The sequence below is a fragment of the Pristiophorus japonicus genome, chromosome 6, assembly GCF_044704955.1.
Source record: "Pristiophorus japonicus isolate sPriJap1 chromosome 6, sPriJap1.hap1, whole genome shotgun sequence".
NCBI classification, from domain to species: Eukaryota; Metazoa; Chordata; class Chondrichthyes; family Pristiophoridae; genus Pristiophorus; species Pristiophorus japonicus.
Genome location: NC_091982.1, coordinates 239,719,238 through 239,740,471, shown reverse-complemented (window position 1 = coordinate 239,740,471; position 21,234 = coordinate 239,719,238). Strand labels below are relative to the sequence as shown.

Genomic DNA, 21,234 nt, shown 5'->3' with positions numbered 1-21,234 from the left:
CAAGCGATCAGGAGCAGGGACCTCGGTTAATGTTTCCTTTCCCAAGACATGTCAGCACCTCTACCACAGCTCTGGCCCAGATCAACTAAAGAAACACATACATTTATATAGCGCCTTTCACGGCCAACGGATGTCTCAAAGTGCTTTACGTCAAATGAAGTAAGTTTTGGAAGTGTAGTCACTGTTGTAATGCAAGAAACATGGAAGCTAATTTGCACACAGTAACTTCCACAAACAGCAGTGTGATAAAGACCAGATAGTCTGTTTCAGCGATGTTGATTATCTCAACTGCAAACTGAACCTCGCACCTTCCTGATCTGGGTGTCTCCTCACTAACAACAGGCAACACCCACAAAAGAAACGAGGGAGCATCACATTTACAGCACAGAAACAGGCCTTTCGCCCAACTGGTCTATGCCGGTGTTTATGCTCCACACGAGCCTCCTCCTACCTTACTTCATCTAATCCTATTCCTTTCTCCCGCATATGCTTATCTAGCTTCCCCTTGCATGCTGTTCGCCTTAACTACTCCAAGTGGTTAAAAAAAAATTCTCAATTAAAGTAAAGTATCGAGGTGCTGGCTGATGTTATCAAAAGCCCATCGCCATATTACTTAACGGGGAAAGCGGAACCAATGGAGAGAATGCCAATGGGTGGTGGCTGGACCATAAAGGTTTTCTTTAAGCCGGATTTTTTTCCCTCTAAATCTCATAATACTCCTGTGAAGTGCCTTGGGACGTTTCACTTCGTTAAAGGTGCTATACAAATACAAGTTGTTATTGTATAAATATTGTACAAGCTTGCCACAATTACTTGCTTTTGTTTATGCATACATTTTTATTACACTCTTTGCTAGTTTGTCACATAGAATGCTTTTCGTAGTTCAGTATGGAGGAGGCTATCGGGCCGTGGTGTTAAGCTTATCTGACCAGTCACAGAAAGAGGCATCGGATGCGATAAGGCAGATAAATAAATAGAGGATACTTGAAAGGAAATGGCTCAGAGTCTCAATTGTCAGCAGCAAAGTTACTACAAGGCCTTCCTCAATTAATTGAAACCAATACCTTGTTCCAGCGCACTCTTGGCAGGACTTCCATCTTCCACCCTCCACCCTCCATAAAAAGAACTCATCCAAAACTCTGCTGCTCCTATCCTAACTCGCACCAAGTCCCGTCCACCCATCACCCCTGCGCTCGTTGACCTCCATTGAGTCCTTGTCCGGCAAAGCCACCATTTTGCAATTCTCTGTTTCCAAATCACTCCATGGCGTCAACTCCACCCCCCAGCCCTCCTCTCCATCTCTAACCTCCTCCAGCCCTACATCCCTTCCCAACGCTCTGCACTCCTCCAATTCTGGTGCATTTTCATCGCTCCACCGTTGATGCTTGGGCCACAAGCTCTGGAATTCCCACCTTAAACCTCCCCACCTCTCTCCCCTTCAAGAGGCTCCATTAAACCTGCCTCTTTGGCCAATATTTGGGTCACCTGTCCTAATGAGTTGTTTGCTGTGGCTCAGTGGGTAGCACATTCATCGGAGTCAGAAGGTCATGGGTTCAAGTCCCATTCCAGGAACTTGAGCACATAAATCCAGGCCGACACTCCAGTGCAGTGCTGAGGGAGTGCTGCAGTCGGAGGTGCCGTCTCTTGGATGAGACATAGAAAATAGGTGGAGTAGTCCACTTGGCCCTTCGAGCCTGCACCACATTCAATATGATCATGGCTGATCATGCAACTTCAGTACCCCATTCCTGCTTTCTCTCCATACCCCTTGATCCCTTTAGCTGTAAGGGCCACATCTAACTCCGTTTTGAATATATCTAACGAACTGGCCTCAACAACTTTCTGTGGTAGAGAATTCTACAGGCTCACAATTCTCTGGCCATTAAACCGAGGCCCCGTCTGCCCTCAAGTGGAGGTAAAAGATCCCACAGCACTATTTCGAAGAGCAGGGGAGTTATCCCTGGTGTCCTGGCCAATATTTATCCCTCAAACAACATAAACATATTATCTGGTCATTATCACATTGCTGTTTGTGGGAGCTTGTTGTGTGCAAATTGGCTGTCGCGCTTTGGGACATTCAGTGGTCGTGAAAGGCGCTATAGAAACTAAAGTCTTTCTAATATCACATTATGTGGCTCGGTGGAAAATTTTGTTTGATAACATTCCTGTGAAGCGCCTTGGGATGTTTTACTATTTTAAAGACGCTCTATAAATGCACGTTGTTATTTACAATAATCCCATCTCCCCTCCATCTTTAAGCCAGATTAACACCAGTTGGCCATACAGACGTGACCCTTGCTCAGAATTCCTGGACCGAAGGCCAGAAACAGTGGAGGTAACTTTGACAATTTACATCTTTTCATTTCTCACTAAAAACAGTTTCCATTTGAAATAAAGTCAGAAGAGATGTAAAGCGGGCTGTCAATTCGTCATCACCCGTTTTACACCGCCGTGCAAAGTCAAAATCGCAGCCCCCACCCCAGTGAATCCTGCAAAGATTCAGTAATCTCCCAAAACGGTCCCCGATAGCGCGGCCAACAGCTACGTGGAGGGTGGCCAACCCTGGCCGTATTGCTGGAGGTTTCGTCACATGACCTCCTGCTGCCCTGCCCCCACGCACCTGTTGTTGTCCACCCGACCAATGTCCCCTTGCCACGCCATCGTCTCGCAGTCCAGTGCGGCCTGTGAGCTGGCTTCCCAATGCAAAGAAAACCCTGCCTGCGCAGAAGTTCGAATGGGCCGCACTGCCCAAGTAAATTGGTGGGACCATTGTGCCCGACATGTCCATCCTTGCCTGCCCTCCCTTCCCATAGCCAATTAGAAAGTGAATAGACTCATTACCCAATTGGATGACGCAACAGTCAAACAGCATGATTTTCCCCCTCATCGCCAAGGCTTATACTCACTGGAATTTAGATGAATGAGAGAGGATCTCATAGAAACATATAAAATTCTGACGGGACTGGACAGGTTAGATGCAGGAAGAATGTTCCCGATGTTGGGGGAAGTCCAGAACCAGGGGTCACAGTCTAAAGACAAGGGGTAAAAGCCATTTAGGACCGAGATGAGGAGAAACTTTTTCACCGAGTTGTGAAACAGTGGAATTCTCTGCCACAGAAAGTTATTGAGTCCAGTTCGTTGGACATATTCAAAAGGGAGTGAGATGTGGCCCTTATGGCTAAAGTGATCGGGGGGGTATGGAGAGAAAGCTGGGGTGGGGTACTGAGGTTGAATGATCAGCCATGATCATATTGAATGGTGGTGCAGGCTCGAAGGGCCGAATGGCATGCTCCTTCACCTATTTCTTATGTTTCTATGTTATTGTAACTATTAAATGAAAGTGTTCAAAGAAAACATGGATTTGTTTAATATCCCGATGGTTTCTCTCCAGGTCTTTGCTCACAGCAGTCTCCCGGAGATTAACCTTTAATTCCTGGAGACTCCAAGACCATCCTGGAGGGTTGGCAACCCTAACTAGAGTTTCGAAGAATGAAAGGTGATCGCAATGAAACATACAAAATTCTTACAGTGTAGATGCAGGGAGGATGTTTCCCCTGGCTGGAGGGTCTAGAACCAGGGGTCACAGTCTCGGCCATTTAGGATTGAGATGAGAAATTTCTTCACTCGGGGGTGGTGAATCTTTGGAATTTTCTACTCCAGTGGGCTGTAGAGGCTCAGTTGTTGAGTATATTCAAGACAGAGATCGTTAGATTTTTGGATATTGAGGCAATCAAGGGATAGGGGACAGTGCAGGAAAGTGGAGTTGGAGGTAGAAGATCAACCTTGATCTTATTGAACACCGGAGCAGGCCCGAGGGGCCGAATGACCTACCCCTGCTCCTAATTCTTCTGTTCAAACTATGTGAGCATGGACACTAATTACCGGTAGCAATGATCATGCTCCAGCCCAATTTCATCGGATAGCAATCATGAACGGGGCAGGGGCATGAGGGGGAGGGGGGAAATAAACGACACGGCTAACTGCTCCTTCCCCCGCCACCCCACCCAGACCTGCAAGCAATGTTTCCTCGAATTTATTTTGGGTGCGTGGTCCCTTTAACGGGCTGTGCGGTCCATTCAAATTTTCGCGCACACGCTCTTTCTGGCACGTAAATGCAGGCGAGCGGCCTGCATGGGACCTCGAGCGGCCTGCATGGGACCTCCAGACCGCTGCCCGGTCACGCAGCATCACAGGCATATTGCCCGCAAGCCTTGTTGCGAATGGCAAGTGCTGCCCAAACAATGGTCCTGACTGAAAGATCTGCTGCCTCAACACAGACTGGCTGAAGGAACACGTGACTTCCCTGCCACATTGGGTAGTTTCCTTTATCATATTCGAGCCCCACCACGAAAAAGAAACACATTCAATCAAAAAGCATTGTAGATTGTATCAGTTGACGCCGCCCAAGATGCAGATACCATGGTGTCTAACATGCCTAACAACTTGTGCAAGATAACAGCACCTCCTCACCCGCCCAACACCACAGACACATCCTATCTGACCCCTAGACTCCGGTCGCCTTTATTTCAGTTAATATGTGTCAACTCCCATCTGCCGCAGTATGAAGAGACAGATGCACAAAGCAGATCCAATTGGTATCACGCAAAAAAAAAAAAATTATATATTTTCTTTCCAAAGAACCAACACTGCATATAGCTAGCTACAAGTGCTACCTTGACAACCAGCGCCAGAAAAGGATCCATTGTATCATTGTTCAAATGTCTTACTTCTACTTTCCACTCCATCTCCTGAAGATTGCTGACTCACTAGAGTATGCTTCCTAAAATGTCAAACACCCTCCAGCACCCCCACACCAGAGACCACAGATTATGTCGGAGCCTGGACTAGAGACTGGAGCACAAATTCTAAGCCAACACTCCTAGCGTAGCACTGAGGCAGCGCTGCACCGTCGGAGGTGCCGTCTTTCGAATGAGACATCAAACCGAGGCCCTGCCTGCCTCTCAGGTGGACATAAGAGATTCCGTGAAACTATTCCAAAGAGGAGGGGAGCTATCCCTAGTGCCCTGGCCACCATTTACACCTCAACCAACATCACCTTAAAAAAAAACGATTATCTGGTCATTATCACATTGCTATTTGTGGGACCCTGCTGTGCGCAAATCGAGTTTCCTACATTATGAACATTGACTACACTTCAAAACTACTTCATTGGGGGCAGTGCATTTTGGGATGTCCTGGGGTCGTGAAAGGCGCTATATAAATGCAAGTTCCTCTTTTTCATTTATACAGAGCAACAGCAGAGGTCCATCATTACTGAGCCCAATTCTGTGCACACATCCATGTTTGCACATGAACACTTCCCAGCACAGGGTTACTGAATAACAGTCAGCCTTGGAGAGGGTGCAAGAGGACAATGGTACCAGGGATGACGGACCCTTGGTTATTTGGAGACAATCGAGAAGCTGGGCTTGATGTCCTTAGAGCAGAGAAGGTCAAGGGGGGATTTAATAGAGGCATTCAAAATCATGAAGGGGTTTGATGGAGTAAATAAGGAGAAACTGTTTCCAGTTGCAGGTGGGTCGATAACCAGATGACACAGATTTAACTTAATTGTCAAAAGAACCAGACGGGAGATGGAGAAAACATTTACGCACTGAGTTATGATCTGGAATGCACGGACTGCTTCCATCACTTTTTCAGTTTCAATAGTAACTTTCAAAAAGGAAGTTGGATAAATAATTGAAGGGGAAAAACTTTGCACGGGCTTATGAGGAAAGAGCAGGGGAACGAATTGCCAGCTCTTTCAGAGCGGACACAGGCACAATGGGCCGAATGGCCTCCTTCTGTGCTGTATGATTCGAACTGGGACACTGGTTTTGAACTGAATTTGTTATCTAATTGACACCGAAGAGAGCAGATAGGTCCTCAGTTTAACGCATTGCCAGAAAGGCGGCACCTCCGACAGTGCAGCGCTCCCTCAGCACTGCACTGGGAGTGTCAGCCTAGAATTTGTGCGCTCCGGTCTCTGGAGTGGGACTTGAACCCCTCAACTTTCACAGCCGACACGAAACCGTTTGACTTTCTGCTTTGATTCATTTGGATATTTGACGGATAGCCGAGTGTTTCCACAGTAGTGGCAGGAATGCCGTGATTGGCCTCCGCATCCCCAAGCTGGAAAAGGCTTTAAAAACATCAAGCAGGGTGGTCCCGTTCCTGATCGATTTCTGATCACCTCTGCTGGAATGAGCTTGCGTGCATGCTTGGGCCAAGGACAGGACTCGATTACGAGGCCATCCATGGTTGAATGGCCTGCCGACATTCCATGTCAAGGCTCAGCCATTAAGAATGGGCAGATAGGTGTGGCACCGGACAGCGTTGTCAGCAAGCTGTAACATCCTCACAATGACCAGTGTCTTCAGGTGAGGAGGGCCATAAATTAATTTAAAACACACTGCCAATTGATCATTTTATACTGACCGAAACTGAAACATGTAAAACATTACTATCCAAATCTTACTCATCCAGCACAGTTATTCATAAATCTGCTATTACACAAATAATTCACTTGTAACAATCATCAAAAATAAGGTTTTACTAAAAATAACATGCTGGCCGTAAAGGCTGACTCAAAATGTTGTCTACTCATGTCAACTGTGGCTCAGTGGGTAGCTCTCTCCATTCAGAGTCAGAAGGTTGTGGGTTCAAGTCCCACTCGAGCCTGGAGCACAAAAAAAAATCTAGGCCGACACTCCTGTGCAGTACTGAGGGAACACTGCATTGTCAGGAGGTGCCGTTTTTCAGGCGAGATGAGGCCCCGTCTACCCTCTCAGGTGGACGTAAAAGATCCCACGGCACAGAGTTAGACAGTTTCTTAACCGATAAGGGAATAAGGGGTCCACTTCCCTGTTCGCTCCCCATAACCTGAGTCCATGATCGGATCAGCCACGATCGGATTAAATGATGGAGCAGGCTCGAGGGGCTGTACGGCCTACTCCTGCTCCTATTTCTTATGTTCTTATTTTGCAGAAGAGCAGGGGAGTTCTCCCCGGTGTCCTGGGGCCAATATTGATCACCTCAACCAACATCACTTAAAAAAAAAGAGATTATCTGGTCCTCATCACATTTGCTGTGCGCAGATTGGTTGTCACATTTCTTGCGCTAAACAATGCTTCAAGAAGTATTTCACTGGCTGTAAAGCATTTTGGGACCAATATCCCATGTATGCTGCATAGCCAGGTAGCTCTCCAGCGACCCTGCGCAGCCAACTTTTCAACGCAAAGACCGCACACGAGCGATAATTTACATGGCCTGGGGGCGCGAAAAGAAAATCACCCTGGGGTCGTGAAAGGCGTTCTAGAAATACAAGTCGGTCTGGTACTTCATTTCAAAGAATGACGCCATTCTTAAAACCGCACCAGCCGGCCATTAACACTTGTTAAAATGCAAAAGGTTTTTCCCAAAGACTAAAATGATTCAGTTGAGAAGTATAAAAATACAAAATGCACAGACAGCGATTTTTTTTTTAAATTAGCACCGAGACAGATTGCAAGGAGAACTCACAGATGCAGATAGCTTGGTCCTCCAATAGGAACCCAACTGACAACCTGACGGCAATCACAATTGCTAGAAACCAGATAATGTTGGAAAATTCCAAACTTCTCAATGGGGACTTCCAAAAGAGCAATGAACAGTCACTGGTGCCAATTGGGTAGGTGAGGAGGGCATGCTTCAGTCATTGGCACGGTGTACAGTTTCTGAGGTAATGAAAAGGTACGATATGAACTCTAGCTCATCCAAACCCCTGCTGCCCTAACTCACACCTAGTCCCATCCGCCAACCAGCCTTCTGCTCGCTGGTCTACATTGGCCCCTGGTTCATCAACGCCGCAAATTTAAAATCGTCATCCTCATGTTCAAATCCCTCCATGGCCTGGCCCCTCCTCCAGCCCCAGAACCCCCGAGAACTGTGTTGCTCCAATTCTGGTCCCTTGTACATCCCGGATTTCTCTTCACCCCATCATTGGTGGTCGTGCCTTCTATTGCCTGGACCCCAAGCTCTGAAATTCCCTCCCAAAACTTCTCTAGCCTCTCCCTCCTCCTCCTCCTTCTCCTTCAAGACGTTCCTTAAAACCTGCCTCTTTGACCAAGCTTTTGGTCAGCTCCCCAATATCTCCTTATGTGGTTCATTATCAAATGTTGTTGTTTTGATAACTCTCCTCTGAAGCACCTTGGGACCAACATTACCACTAATTTTTTTTGGGTGCACAGCCCCTTCAAATTATCGCACATGCGTTTTTTTTTTGCCATTTAAAACCCAGCCAGCGGCCTGCGCGGGACCTCCGGACTGCTGCATGGCTACGCAGTTTAAAGGGAACATTGCTCTTGGGATGTTTCATTGCATTCAAGGCGCTATATAAATGCGGAAGGCCGTTATAAAAATGCAAGTATTTGCCTTTTGACATAGGAACTGGCGCAGTCTTTGTCTGCCTACTGTTCAGATTGCCTGCACTCTCATTGCTGAAACCCACCTGACTGCTGAAATCACTGCCTACAGATTTAACATATTGCAGCATTTGAGTCAGATACCTAGAGCCTGCGATTCAGTCATGGCTGCCAGTTATTTGACTCTCCCTACCTTATGGGAGACTGTGTTTTGCCTGGGCTTGCCCAGACTGCTGCATGGATTGTTACACACGAGGTTGAGATACTGCAAGGTAGGAAAGAGAGTGGGGTTGTGGGGTAGGGTGGGGGGGGTAACTTAACTACGATTCTGACTCCCGGAGCATATGCGGTGGCAAATAGCCCACAAAGCAATGGAGAATGGGTCATAAAATAAATAATGTTACAAGTAAATCATTCTCAAGCAGCATTGCTCACATCGACTTTAACCCTCTCATATGTAATGCTTGACTCATCAGGAAACGCATACCTAGGATGTTCACATGACACAGACTTGTAGAACCTCAAAAAACAGAAATAATGTGCGTTACACGCCACCTCCCCACCACAAAATATTCTGGCTTTCCACAATGTTCAACTGTCATCGCCCAAAACAGGTTAGCTAATGTAATACTGCAGCAACTCGCTAAGACTTCTTGGACAGCACCTCCCAAACCCGTGACCTCCACCACCTAGGACAAGGGCAGCAGGCACATGGGAACTCTTATCACCTCCCAAGTCACACACCATCACAGCTTGGATATATAAATCGATCGTTTCATCATCAATTTTGGGTCAAAATCCTGGAACTCCCCGCTGAACTGCACCATGGGAGTACTTTCACCACATGGACTGCAGCGGTTCAAGGTAACGGCTCACCACCACCTTCTCAAGGGCAATTAGGGCTGGGCAATAAATGCTGGCCTAGCCAATGATGCCAAGAATGAAGTGTATTTTAAAATGCACATTTCATTGTTGAGATCTTGCTACATGTGAAATGGCTGCTGCACAGGCCCATCAAGCCATCGCGACCATTTTGTGGACCATGTCGACGCTTTATCTATTTAATCTCAATGTCTCCTCTGCCCCCCACCCCCCGACACCTCATTATCCTTCGTTTATAAGTAAGTAGCTATCTTGTAATTCATTGTACGCAAAGCGCTCAGGAGGCATTTCGGAGACTAGATACCAAGAAATGCAAACCATCCGTTTCTTCCAAAATAGTTCACTATTTCACAAAAATGGCTTTCAAAGTGGCCACAACATGCAGTATACTTTTAAACCGTAGCCAAACTAGACACATTGCAATGTATAAAACAGCATACGACATACCATCAGACTGACAATGGGACATTGGCTCTCTGTTAAGTTATAACATTTGAAACAGCAAGCTATGCAATAAAACACCCAACACTCAATATAGTTTTTGTTTGGGTATTTTTTATATAAAAATGCATTTTGTATTAAAAGTCTCAGGACAGACAGCTGTTAAATGTGTGTCTGGATCTGTAACATAGAGGGTGTTAGAACTCCATGGTGCACTAGAGTAAGGTTCCTTCCTTCTCCCTGCCCTCCCATCTCTGTCATTGCTGGCCCGGAGAGAGAGAGAGAGAGAGAGTGAGATTGGATTAGTACACGGAACAACAATGTGAGGGTGACACAATTCCTTTGGAAACGAGACGAGGAGAAAAAAAAATGAATTCTCCAACAACCTGAAATGTAGGCAAAGCGAGAGGAAAAAAAAAGGTATATAGATTCCGTCAAGAGAGGCTCTTTGAGTCTTGCCATGCTTTGTGTGGGAACACTCGAAGGAAATTTCATTGAGTACTTTTTTTTTTGTGTACCGACAGTTAATGGGATAACGTGGAGGCTTCACAGATTGGCACGTACTGCATTGATAGCGGAGTCTCAAAGGCACTAGACACAAGGGTGGTTGGTGGCCTGCGATCACCAGGTTTCTGGACCACGGCACAGAATTCAGTTATTGTCTGCACCCTCCAGGGCTCGCTGTTTCGAGTTCTTGCAACCTCCCACCCCTCCCCTCCCCACCCCCCTCCCCTTGTTCGTACAAGTCTATAGTTAGCACATTCACAGCACACAGTTCAAAAAAATACCATTGTCGCTTTTTTTGTTGTTAAATATATTGGCCCTACCTTTCCCCTTCTTTCCATTGGGTGGTTGGGGGGGGGGGGGGGGGGCGGAGAAAGGGTTGGAGGGTGGGGAGTGGGGAAAGGAAGTGGCAAAAAATTAAGTCACAGCAGTTCCAACAAAAAAATAGATGTACTTTCCCCCCCACCCCAAGCCCCAACCCACAAATAAAACAGCAGTAAGATGGAGCGCTGATCCATACTGAGTGGCCTCTGTTGCACAGTCTCCAAGTTTGGTGGGTGCCACAAGAGATGTGATGCCAAATATCCATATGTCCAACTTTGCATAGAAATTCTGTGCCTGTGGAAGAGGGGGAGGGGGCAAAAATAAATGAAACGATTCAAGAATTCACCAGATTTAAGATTCACTTACAATCGCCCCCTGCCCCACCCCCTCCCTCGCAGTGAACAAAAGATTGTAGCAAATGCAATGTCCTAAAATAAATCTTTTTCCCTCCCCCACCAGTTTAATAAAAGAAAGAGATTTTAATGCAAATCAGAGTCTTGCTAACTCGCTCTCTTCCCCCATTCACCTCAAAAATATATTCACACACACACACACACAGAAGGGGGTAGTTTGAAGACACTAGCAGTTGATGTTCTGTGTAGCAGACACATGCAGACTTATCGGCCCCACCATTTTAAGTGAGGAGGCCGTCTTTTACTGGTGTGTGTAGAGAGAGAGAGCTTGCTGGTTGCAACTTGCCTTCCTGGAAGTCGCATCATAGCTAGGAGGGGGGTTAGAAATCTGTCTCACCATCCCCCACGCACCCATCACATGAGCATCTCGTTTTATTTTTTTTTAAATGTTTTACTTTTAGGGTTATATATATACAAACACACACTCTCCCATTTAAAAAAAAGTCTCCTTATTTTAAAACAAAAAAAAGTTAAGTTACATAATCTTCAAAAAAAATGGGGGGAGGAAAAAAAGGTCTCACCTTGTTTTTTTATAATGTATAATATATATTTATATATAAATCTGTCACAGGACAACACAGGAGGAGCAACACTGATCGTCCCCATTGGGCTGAGCCACATAGTTCATCTGCCGAACGATCTCTGCGAAGAGTTCGTCCACCGAGGTCTTATTTTTGGCCGAGGTCTCCATGAAGGGGCAGCTCCACTCGTCAGCCAGCGCCTTGCCCTCGCCGTACGAGACCTCCCTCTCGCCCTCAAGGTCCACCTTGTTGCCCACCAGCAGCATGGGCACCCGCTCGTAGCGCTTGACCCTGATGATCTGGTCGCGCATGGGTCGGATGTCCTGAAACGACTGCTGGTTGACCAGGCTGTAGACCAGGATGAAACCCTGGCCGTTCTTGATGTAGAGGTCGCGCATGGAGGCGAACTGCTCGGTGCCCGCCGTGTCCAGGATCTCCAGCACCGACGGCGACGAGTCCACCTCGATCTCCTTGCGGTAGAAGTCCTCGATGGTCGGGTCGTACTTCTCGATGAACGAGCCGGTCACGAACTGCACCGTCAGGGCGGACTTACCCACTCCGCCGCTCCCTAAAACGACCACTTTGTATTCTCTCATGGTCTGGCACAAGCCACTTTTCTTCTTCCTCGTTCTTTCCTTCCTTTTAAAAAGGGGGTGGTGGGGTGGGTGGGGGATTGTTGGTGGGTGTTTAGGTGTGTGTTTTGTAAATCAGCTCCCTTCTCCAACCAGCACCAGCAGAAATTGACCCGAAATTGCCAGAGAGTGAAATCTACAAGGGCGATTGCAGCCACCAAAATCCTTGCTGCTTTTTCGTTTTTTCCTTCTGTCTCTCTCTCTCTCTCTCTCTCTTCGCCTTTCCCTCTCCTCCTCTTCTCTCTTTTAGATCCGATGCCGGGCGTGCTTGCTGCAGTCTCCTTCAGCTGCTTGCAGTCTGTGGAGGTGTTGTTGGAGTCCCAGCATTTATCCACCCAAGGCTGCTCCCTCCGGCTCGCTCAGCCTCCCCCTCTTCCTTGCCGGCTGCAGTGCGAGAGTGAAGCGGGGCGATCTCTCCCACGCTCTCGCTTCCCATTGACACACACACACAGAGCTTTGCAGGGCGTGAGCACATCGGCATCAGCATGAACACTGCACCGCCTGGGGAGGAGCTAGGCTCTTAAAGGGGCAACTCCCCAACCTTTGGGTCCCATCTTCACAGAATGGCTACAGCACCGAGTGCATCCTCACAACTATATTAATGCAAAAACTCGAAATCAAACCCCCCCCCCCCCTTATTAAAGAGGGTACTAGAACCGACAAATTAAACTTTTGAAAAACTGCAGTCAAATTAAAATTTGGTTGGGCGGGGTGATGAGGGGGTTGACTTATAGAAACATAGAAAATAGGTGCAGGAGTAGGCCATTCGGCCCTTTGATAAGATAGGTTGAGTAGGTTGGGCTTATACACATTGGAGTTCAGAAGAATGAGAGGTGATCTTATCGAAACATAAGATAATGAGGGGGCTCGGCAAGGTGGATGCAGAGAGGATATTTCCACTCATAGGGCAAACTAAAACCAGGGGGCATAGTCTCAGAATAAAGGGCCGCCCATTTAAAACTGAGATGAGGAGGAATTTCTCTCAGAGGGGTTGTAAATCTGTGGAATTCTCTGCCCCAGAGAGCTGTGGAGGCTGGGTCATTGAATATATTTAAGGTGGAGATAGACAGATGTTTGGGAGTAAAGGGTTATGGGAGCGGGCAGGGAAGTGGAGCTGAGTCCATGATCAGATCAGCCATGATTGTATTAAATGGCGGAACAGGCTCGAGGGGCCAAATGGCCTATTCCTGCTCCTATTTCTTATGTTCTTATGACGCACTCCAGTGCCTCCAGCGCCCAGCTCTCGCGGAAGGCCGCGAGCATACCGGTGGACCCCCCATGCTCCATCTCCAGGGACGTAGCCATGGAAGAGAGGCAGGCAGTCGGGCTGAACGACCCCCTCGACTGCTCGCTGCCTGGACCTGTTGATGGTCACCTTGGCCAGGTGTGTATCATCGCAACCAGGAACAACAGTGTCATTTGACGAATTAAGTTTCATTTAACATTTTGTTGATTTACTGGCCATGCCCCTTTAAGAACGAGGGCACCTGCATGACTTTTAATTGGCAATTGCCAGTATTTAAAAGAGTTAGAACTTCCTTTAAATGTTTTTTTGTTAAGTTACAGTTGTGCATGCTGAAGTTTAAATCGGCAATTGCCAGCCAGGAGAAGTGTCAGCATAGAAGGAGGCCATTCGGCCCATCAAGCCTGTGCCGGCTCTGTGCCAGAGCACCTCAACTAGTCCCACTGCCCCATCCTTTCCCCATAGCCCTGCAAATTTATTTTCCTTCAGGTGCTTATCCAATTCCCTTTTGAAAGCCATGATTGAGTCTGCCTCCACCACCCTTTCAGCCAGTGCATTCCAGACCCTAACCAGTCGCTGCGTTAAAAGCTTTTTCCTCATGTCGTCTTTGGTTCTTCTGCCAATCACCTTAAATCTGTGTCCTCTGGTTCTCGACCTTTCCTCTAATGGCAACAGTTTCTCTCTATCTACTCTGTCCAGACCCCTCATCCCATGGGACTATTTCGAAGAAGAGCAGGGGAGTTCTCCCCGGTGTCCTGTTCGATATCTATCCCTCAACTAACACCACTAAAAAGCAGATGATCTGGTCATTTATCACATTGCTGTTTGTGGGAGCTTGCTGTGCGCAAATTGGCTGTTGCGTTTCCTACACCACAACAGTGACTACACTTCAAAAATACTGCAAAAAGGGCATCGTGACATCGTGAGGTCGTGAAAGGAAATATAAAACAACAAATACTTACATTTATATTGCGCCTTTAGCATAGTAAAATATCCCGAGGCGCTTCACAGCTGTGATGATTAAACAAAACTTGACTTCGGGCAACATATGGAGATATTAGGATAGGTGATCAAAGAGGTAGGTTTTAAGGAGTGTCTTAAAGGAGAAGAGGGAGGTTTATGGAGGAAATTCCAGAGCTTAAGCCTAGGCAGCTGAAGGCAGGGCTGCCAGTGGTGGAGCGCAGGGTTAGGGTTGAGATTTGCAAGTCATAGAATCATAGAATAGAATCATAGAATGGTTACAACACAGAAAGAGGCCATTCAGCCCGTCGAACCCATACCGGCTCTGTGCAAGAGCACTTCAACTAGTCCCACTCCCCCGCCCTTTCACTGTAGCCCTGCAATTTATTTTCCTTCAGGGAGGGCAGACAGAGGCCTCAGTTTAACGTCTGTCTGAAAGACGGCACCTCCGACACATTAATTTGCAGGGCCATGGGGAAAGAGCGGGGGAGTGGGACTAATTAGATAACTTTCAAAGAGCTGGCACAGGCTTGGTGGGCAGTGCTGAATGTTTCTATGATTTAAATAAATTAGATTCCAGACCTAATCACAGCCAGTGAATTAATATTGCAGTTCAGACATTGTTGGTATGTTGGTGAATGGGGCAGAATGGTTTGCGCATAGCAAGATCCCACAACTGGCAGATGGGACGAAGCTTCCTCTTTTGTTTGAACCATTAAGCGGCACTTGCCACAAAATATCCGTCTGACAATTTCTGACAAGTGTCTCCACGAAGACATTGGGTTCACCACAGACTAAAATTGCCTGCCAGTTAAAAAAATGATTCAGTTTTGGCAATCAGTAAAAACCAATATGTCCAGAGAGCAATTTTCAGGGTTAACCTGTTTTTGGTGATGTTGGTTGAGAGAGGAATCTTGGTGACATTGGCGCAAAGATAGGAGCACAGGAACAGAAGGAGGCCGTTCAGCCCTGCGAGCCTGTTCCACCATTCAATTACATCATGGCTGATCTTTGACCTCAACTCCATTTATCTGCCTTTGCTCCATATCCCATGATACCTTTACCCATCAAAAATCCATCGATCACAGCATTTTGGTGGACAGAGTTCCAGATTTCCACTACCCTTTGTGCTTCCTGACTTCACTCCTGAATAGCCTAGCACTAATTTTAAGGTGGGTCCACTTGTTCTTGATTTCCCCCACCAGAGGAAATTGTTTCTCCTTATCTACCCTATCGAATCCTTTGAACATTTTAAACAACTTGATCAGATAACCCCTTACTCTTCTATACTCAAGGGAATACAAGTCAGGTTTATGCAACCTTCCCTCATAATTTAATCCGCTAAGCCCCGGTATCAGACGGGTTCTGTTAATGGGCAGAAATTCAAGGACTGGTAGAAGGCAATTTCCCGCTGTGTCCCAATGTTCCCGCTAAGCTGTGCGGCCGTGCAGCGGTCTGGAGGTCCCGCGCAGGCCGCTCACCGGCTTTTCAATGGAAGAAACTGCGCATGCGCGAAAATTTTAATGGTCTGATCAGCTATTTAAAGGGACCGCGCACCAAAACAAAATTGTGTCCTCTCCTCCTGGGCCAGGAACAGGCACAGCAGAGTTTTGGCCCTGTTAGCGCATGAGTCCTTAATGATTTTGTGTGATCTTTAATGGTGACCTTAACGCATTTTAAATAAAGACCTCACGTTAACAAAACGGGCCAGAGAATTGTCCTACAAATGCATTATTAAACAGTCATCTGCTAACATCACCAACAGTGAAGCGTAGGCCCATGTGTTTTAACTGAGGCTTGGTGGGGAAAATGCTGGATGTGCGATTGAGTTGTGCTGATTCCTGACCTGAGCTGCTAGCTGATCTCTGCCAAGGGCACCAGTCTGACAACCTTCCTCAGTGCTCCTGAGCGAGTGATAAATGAGCAAGGGTTCCTGTTCCTGATCACTGGGCAAATGAACTCTGCTGGAATGTGTGCATGCCAGGCGAGGAGGAAACTGGGTTTAGTGCTGATGCCCTAGGCAGTCAAATATCCTTTCTCTAATATGAACATAAGAAATAGGAGTAGGCCATTTGATCTCTCGAGCCTGCTCCGCCATTTAATAAGATCATGGCTAAACTAATCTTGGCCTCAGCTCCACTTCCCCGCCCACTCCCCACAACTCCAGACTCCCTTATCATTCAAAAATCTGTATATCTCCACCTTAAATATATTCAATGACCCAGCCTCCACAGCTCTCTGCGGCAGAGAATTCCAAAGATTCATGACCCTCTGAGAGAAGAAATACCTTCTCATTTATATTTTACATGGGCGACCCCTTATTCTGAAACTATGCCCCCTAGTTCTAGATTTCCCCACGAGGGGAAGCATCCTCTCTGCATCCACCCTGTCTAGCCTCCTCAGAATCTTATATGTTTCAATAAGATCACCTCTCACTCTTCCAAATGAGTATAGGCCCAACCTGCTCAACCTTTCTTCACAAGACAACCCCATCATCTCAGAAATCAACCTAGTGAACCTTCTCTGAACTGCCTCCAATGCAAGTATATCCCTCCTTAAATAAGGAGACTAAAACTGTACGCAGTACTCCAGGTGTGGTCTCACTGATGCCCATTCTCTATGTACGGGCTTAGTCAGGCATCAACAACAACAACAATGTGAATTTATATCGCGCTTTTAATTGAATAAAACATCCCAAGGCACTTCACAGGAGTGCTATCAGACAAACAATTTGACACCGAGCTACCATAGGAGATATCAGGACAGATGACCAAAAGGTAGGTAGGATTTAAGGAGTGTCTTAAAGAAGAAGCGGGGGAATGGTTTAAGGAGTGAATTCTAGAATTTAGGGCCTAGACACGGCCGGCAATGGTGGAGAATTAAAAACCAGAATGAGTAGAGGCCAGAATTGGAGGAGTGCAGAGATCTTGGAGGGTTGTAAGGCTGGAGGAGGATACAGCGATAGGGAGGGGCGAGGCATTTATCAAATGGAGAACGGGCACTTTGGGAGAGGTGACAGAAATCTTTCAACCCGAAAAAAGTATCAGTGACTTCAGTCGGTATGGGAGGGGATGAACATTTATAAAAGGTTTCAGGGAACAATGATACTACAACTATTTTGGTAAAATCATAATTCAAGTGCCCCCTTATTAACGGGGCACTACAACCGACAAATTAAACTTTTGACAATAAGAAAATCAAATTAAAATTTGGTTGCCGGGGGTGATGATGCACTCCAGTCCTTCCAGCGCCCACCTTCCGCGGAAGACTGCGAGCATACCGGTGGACACCGCGTGCTCCATCTCCAGGGACACCCTGGCTAGGATGTAACCATGTTTGAGATCAGTAGGTGTTTTGAATGACACTGGGCCTGAGTTAGAATGCTCCCTCAATGTCATTCTCTGGATACTTAAAATGTTAGGTCTCTGCAACTAGATATACAAAAATAAGTTAAAATGTTTCCAGATGGGCCAGTGTTACGTTGTGCGAGATCAAAGCAAACTGGTTCCAGGCCACCTACCTAAATCAGATCCAGGTGATCTCACCCCTGCCGTCACACTGCCCAGTTTGTATTGATACAGATGCTCGTGGCCTTTCGCGAGAGGTGGGCACCGGAGGGACTGGAGTGCATCATTACTCCCGGCGACCAAATTTTAATTTCATGTAAGTTTCCTTTAAAGTTTTATTTGGAAACTTGTGGTCTCTAGTTACCTTTATCAAACGGGGGCCACTTGATTTAAAGTTATGTTCAAAATATTTGTATTAATAGAGAGGTGAATGGAGTACTGCACCGGGCCTATTTAAATCGCCTGATCACTTTACTATATAGGTGTCAGATGTGGCTCAGTGGGTAGCACACTTGCCTCTGAGTCAGACAGTTGTGGGTTCAAGTCCCACTCCAGAGACTTGAGCACATAGTCTAGGCTGACACTCCAGTGCAGTGCTGAGGGAGCTGCTATCTTTTGGAAGCAACGTTAAATCGAGGCCCCGTCTGCTCTCAGGTGGCTGTAAAAGATCCCGCGGCACTATTTAGAAGAAGGAAAGGGGAGCTGTAACCAATAATTATCCCTCAATCAACATCATTAAAACAGATGATCTGGTCATTATCTCATGGCTGTTTGTGGGATCTTGCTGTGTACAAATTGGCTGCTGCTTTTCCTATACTTCAAAAAGAAAGTCGTTTATTGTTATGTTTAGCACTTTGGGATGCCCTGAGATTGTGGAAAAGTCTATATTAATGCAAGTCTTTTCTTTTTAATTACTGTCTTTATAATTGCAAGTATCCTGTCTCAGTGATACCACTACAAGTGAGTTAACATTCAAAGTAGAAGAAGCACTTAACTGACAGTCTTCCCTTCCGACACCCGCTACATCACCCGCCATCCACAATCATACTGCGCGGGATGTAGAGTGGATTCTGGATCCCATCATGAGTCCAGGGGAAAAGGGAAAGACATTTCAGTAACTCAGATCCTCACAATGGGTGGCTGTGGGACTTCGATTTAAAAATTCTCATCCTTGTTTTCCAATCCCTCCATGGCCTTGCTCCTCAATAGTGACTGCACTCCAAAAGTACGTAAATGGCTGTAAAGCGCTTTGACACATCCAGTGGCCGTGGAAGACGCTACATAAATTCAAGTCTTCCTTTTCCTTCCTTTCCTTTCTCCTCATCTCTGTAATTTCTTATAGCCCTACAACCCTCCAAAATCTCTGTGCAGCCTCCAATTCTGGCCTCTGGTTTATCCTCGATTTAATATGGCGGCCATGCCTTCAGCTGCCTGGGCCCTAAGCTCCCTCCGTAAATCTCTTCGCTTCTCTCTCCTCCTTTAATACCCTCCTTAAAATCCCCACTGCTTTAAATAAGCTTTTGGTAATCTGTCCTAATAACCTCTTTATGTGTTTTGGTGTCAAATTTTGTTCGATAATTGCTCCTGTGAAGCGCCCTGGGATGTTTTTTTACTATTGTCAAGACGCTATATAAATGCAAGCTGTTGTTGGAGTGACGCTCAATTGCAGACATGCAACCATCATGCATCGCTCCTTCCTGTTTGCTTAAGCTGGTGTTGCCGCTCCTGATCGAGGCCCACTGGAGATTCAGAGACCCGCATACCTCGTGGCAAAGAGGGAGGAAGCAGATTTAATTGAAACTTGATGGCAGCTAGCAGGAGCCAAGAAAATCCAAGCCTCTGGTGTACTCGAGTCTCCAGAGGTCAGATCACAAGGTCAGGGTCGCAAGATCGATGCAGATGAGGGAGGCCATTTGGTGCATACTTTCTCATCCATCCAGAATAATAGATCTGCAGTCCTCCCATTGGGTCTGTGCCTCCACTCCCCGATCAGGAAGACCCTTCGAAACGCTGACTGCGCCTTGTGTGATGGCGTTCTTTCTGACATCAATTTTAAACTTTCCTTTCACCAGTTTTAATTCATGGGGCTAGAAATTTGATACCTTAACACGATTTTTTCACGTTAAAACAAATTTTTTGTCCTTTAAATAAAGTGCTTAAAATTCCACAAACCTTAAGGATGGCATTGCCAAAGTATCACTATTTTCAGCAATGCCATACCTAAAAAAACGTACCGCCTAAGTTTGGCCGTTTGGCACCACCGTACTCGCTTCGCAAAGCACCGTGTTACAGCTTCAAGAACGTCGGTAAGTAAGAAGACCTACAAAAAAGGTAAGTTGAATTTTTTTTCAGCGCTTCTGTTGTTAATGCTTCTGTGAATGTTTTCTCAATTTTTATTTTTTTATTTTTGACAATTTTTGGGGGTGCTTTTTCCTCTGTATTTTTTGCGATATTGGCCTCGTGGTAAAGTTGGAGAGGATGGCGTTTTCCAACACGATTCCTCCAGCAGTGCCTTTTTTTAAGGACCGGGGTATTTTTTGGCCAAACTTACCCCGTTAAAAAATGCTGACATTTTTCTTCTTATTTTTTCACTAAAATGGCGTTATTTGTCAAATAACGACAGTCTGGTGAAATTTTAGTGCAAGGTCCCTTACACCGGAGCAAATAAAAAAACAAAACAAGAAACTGCAAATGCTGGATATCTGAAATCCAGACAGAAAGTGTCAGTCAGCATCTGTAAAATGGTAGATCATAGACTCAGACAAGACAGATGTAATGTATTTGTTTTATGGGTTCTTTGCTTAAGAATTCATAGCAACACATTGTAATTAAGAACGAGTTGGTTTATTGACAAAGGTTTAACAATCACACTACACATTACCAGTTCATCCACTAGGCTCACAATTGCATACCTCATCATGGATGACCTAGACCCAATTACAACAGAAGGCAGCCTAACATTAGTATTGCAGGCTAACTCCAGGCGATAGTACCGACGCTGATTAGGAGCTGGGCATTTGGGGGTGGGGAGTGAGTGAGATGGCTTGCTTTGCTGCAGCATTTAAAGGCCTGCAACAGCTTAAAAGGGATCCAACGTCAAAAATTGTTTCGGCAGCACGATCCCCACTTACTTACCTCAGGAATGTTTAGTAAGGCCCACAGGAGGCCTGAGAACCTCCCCAGTTCAGCAAGAGAGCAGTGGCTGTGCTTCTCCATGAAGTAGGGAAGAAAGACTTGCATTAATATATCATCTTTCACGGGCTCAGCACGTCCCAAAGTGCTTCACAACCAATGACGTACTTTTGAAGTGTAGCCACTGCTGTAATGTAGAAAACGCTGCAGCCAATCTGTGAACAGCAAGTTCCCACAATCAACAATGTGAAAGTGACCAGATAATCTGCTTTTAGTGCTACTCGCTTGAGGGATAAATATTGGCCAGGACATTGGGGAGAACTCCCCTGCTCTTCTTCAAAAGAATGCCATGGGATCTTTACATCCACCTGAGAGAACAGAAGGTTTAACATCTCATTTGAAAGATGGCAGTGCAGCACTCCCTCAGCACTGG

At 46.3% G+C, this 21,234-nt stretch overlaps 1 protein-coding gene across 1 annotated transcript; it reads right to left on the bottom strand.

Annotated features, from left to right (window-relative positions):
• Nucleotides 1-9,819: 9,819 nt before the first annotated feature.
• On the bottom strand, nt 9,820-12,588 carry LOC139266009 (ras-related protein Rap-2b). The gene is made up of 2 exons (XM_070883751.1): nt 11,488-12,588; nt 9,820-10,847 (listed from the first exon to the last, which is right to left on the bottom strand). Exon 1 carries the CDS (start codon nt 12,081-12,083, stop codon nt 11,532-11,534), a length of 552 nt encoding a protein of 183 aa, XP_070739852.1. The 5' UTR covers nt 12,084-12,588; the 3' UTR covers nt 9,820-10,847; nt 11,488-11,531.
• Between the last annotated feature and the right edge of the window lie 8,646 nt (nt 12,589-21,234).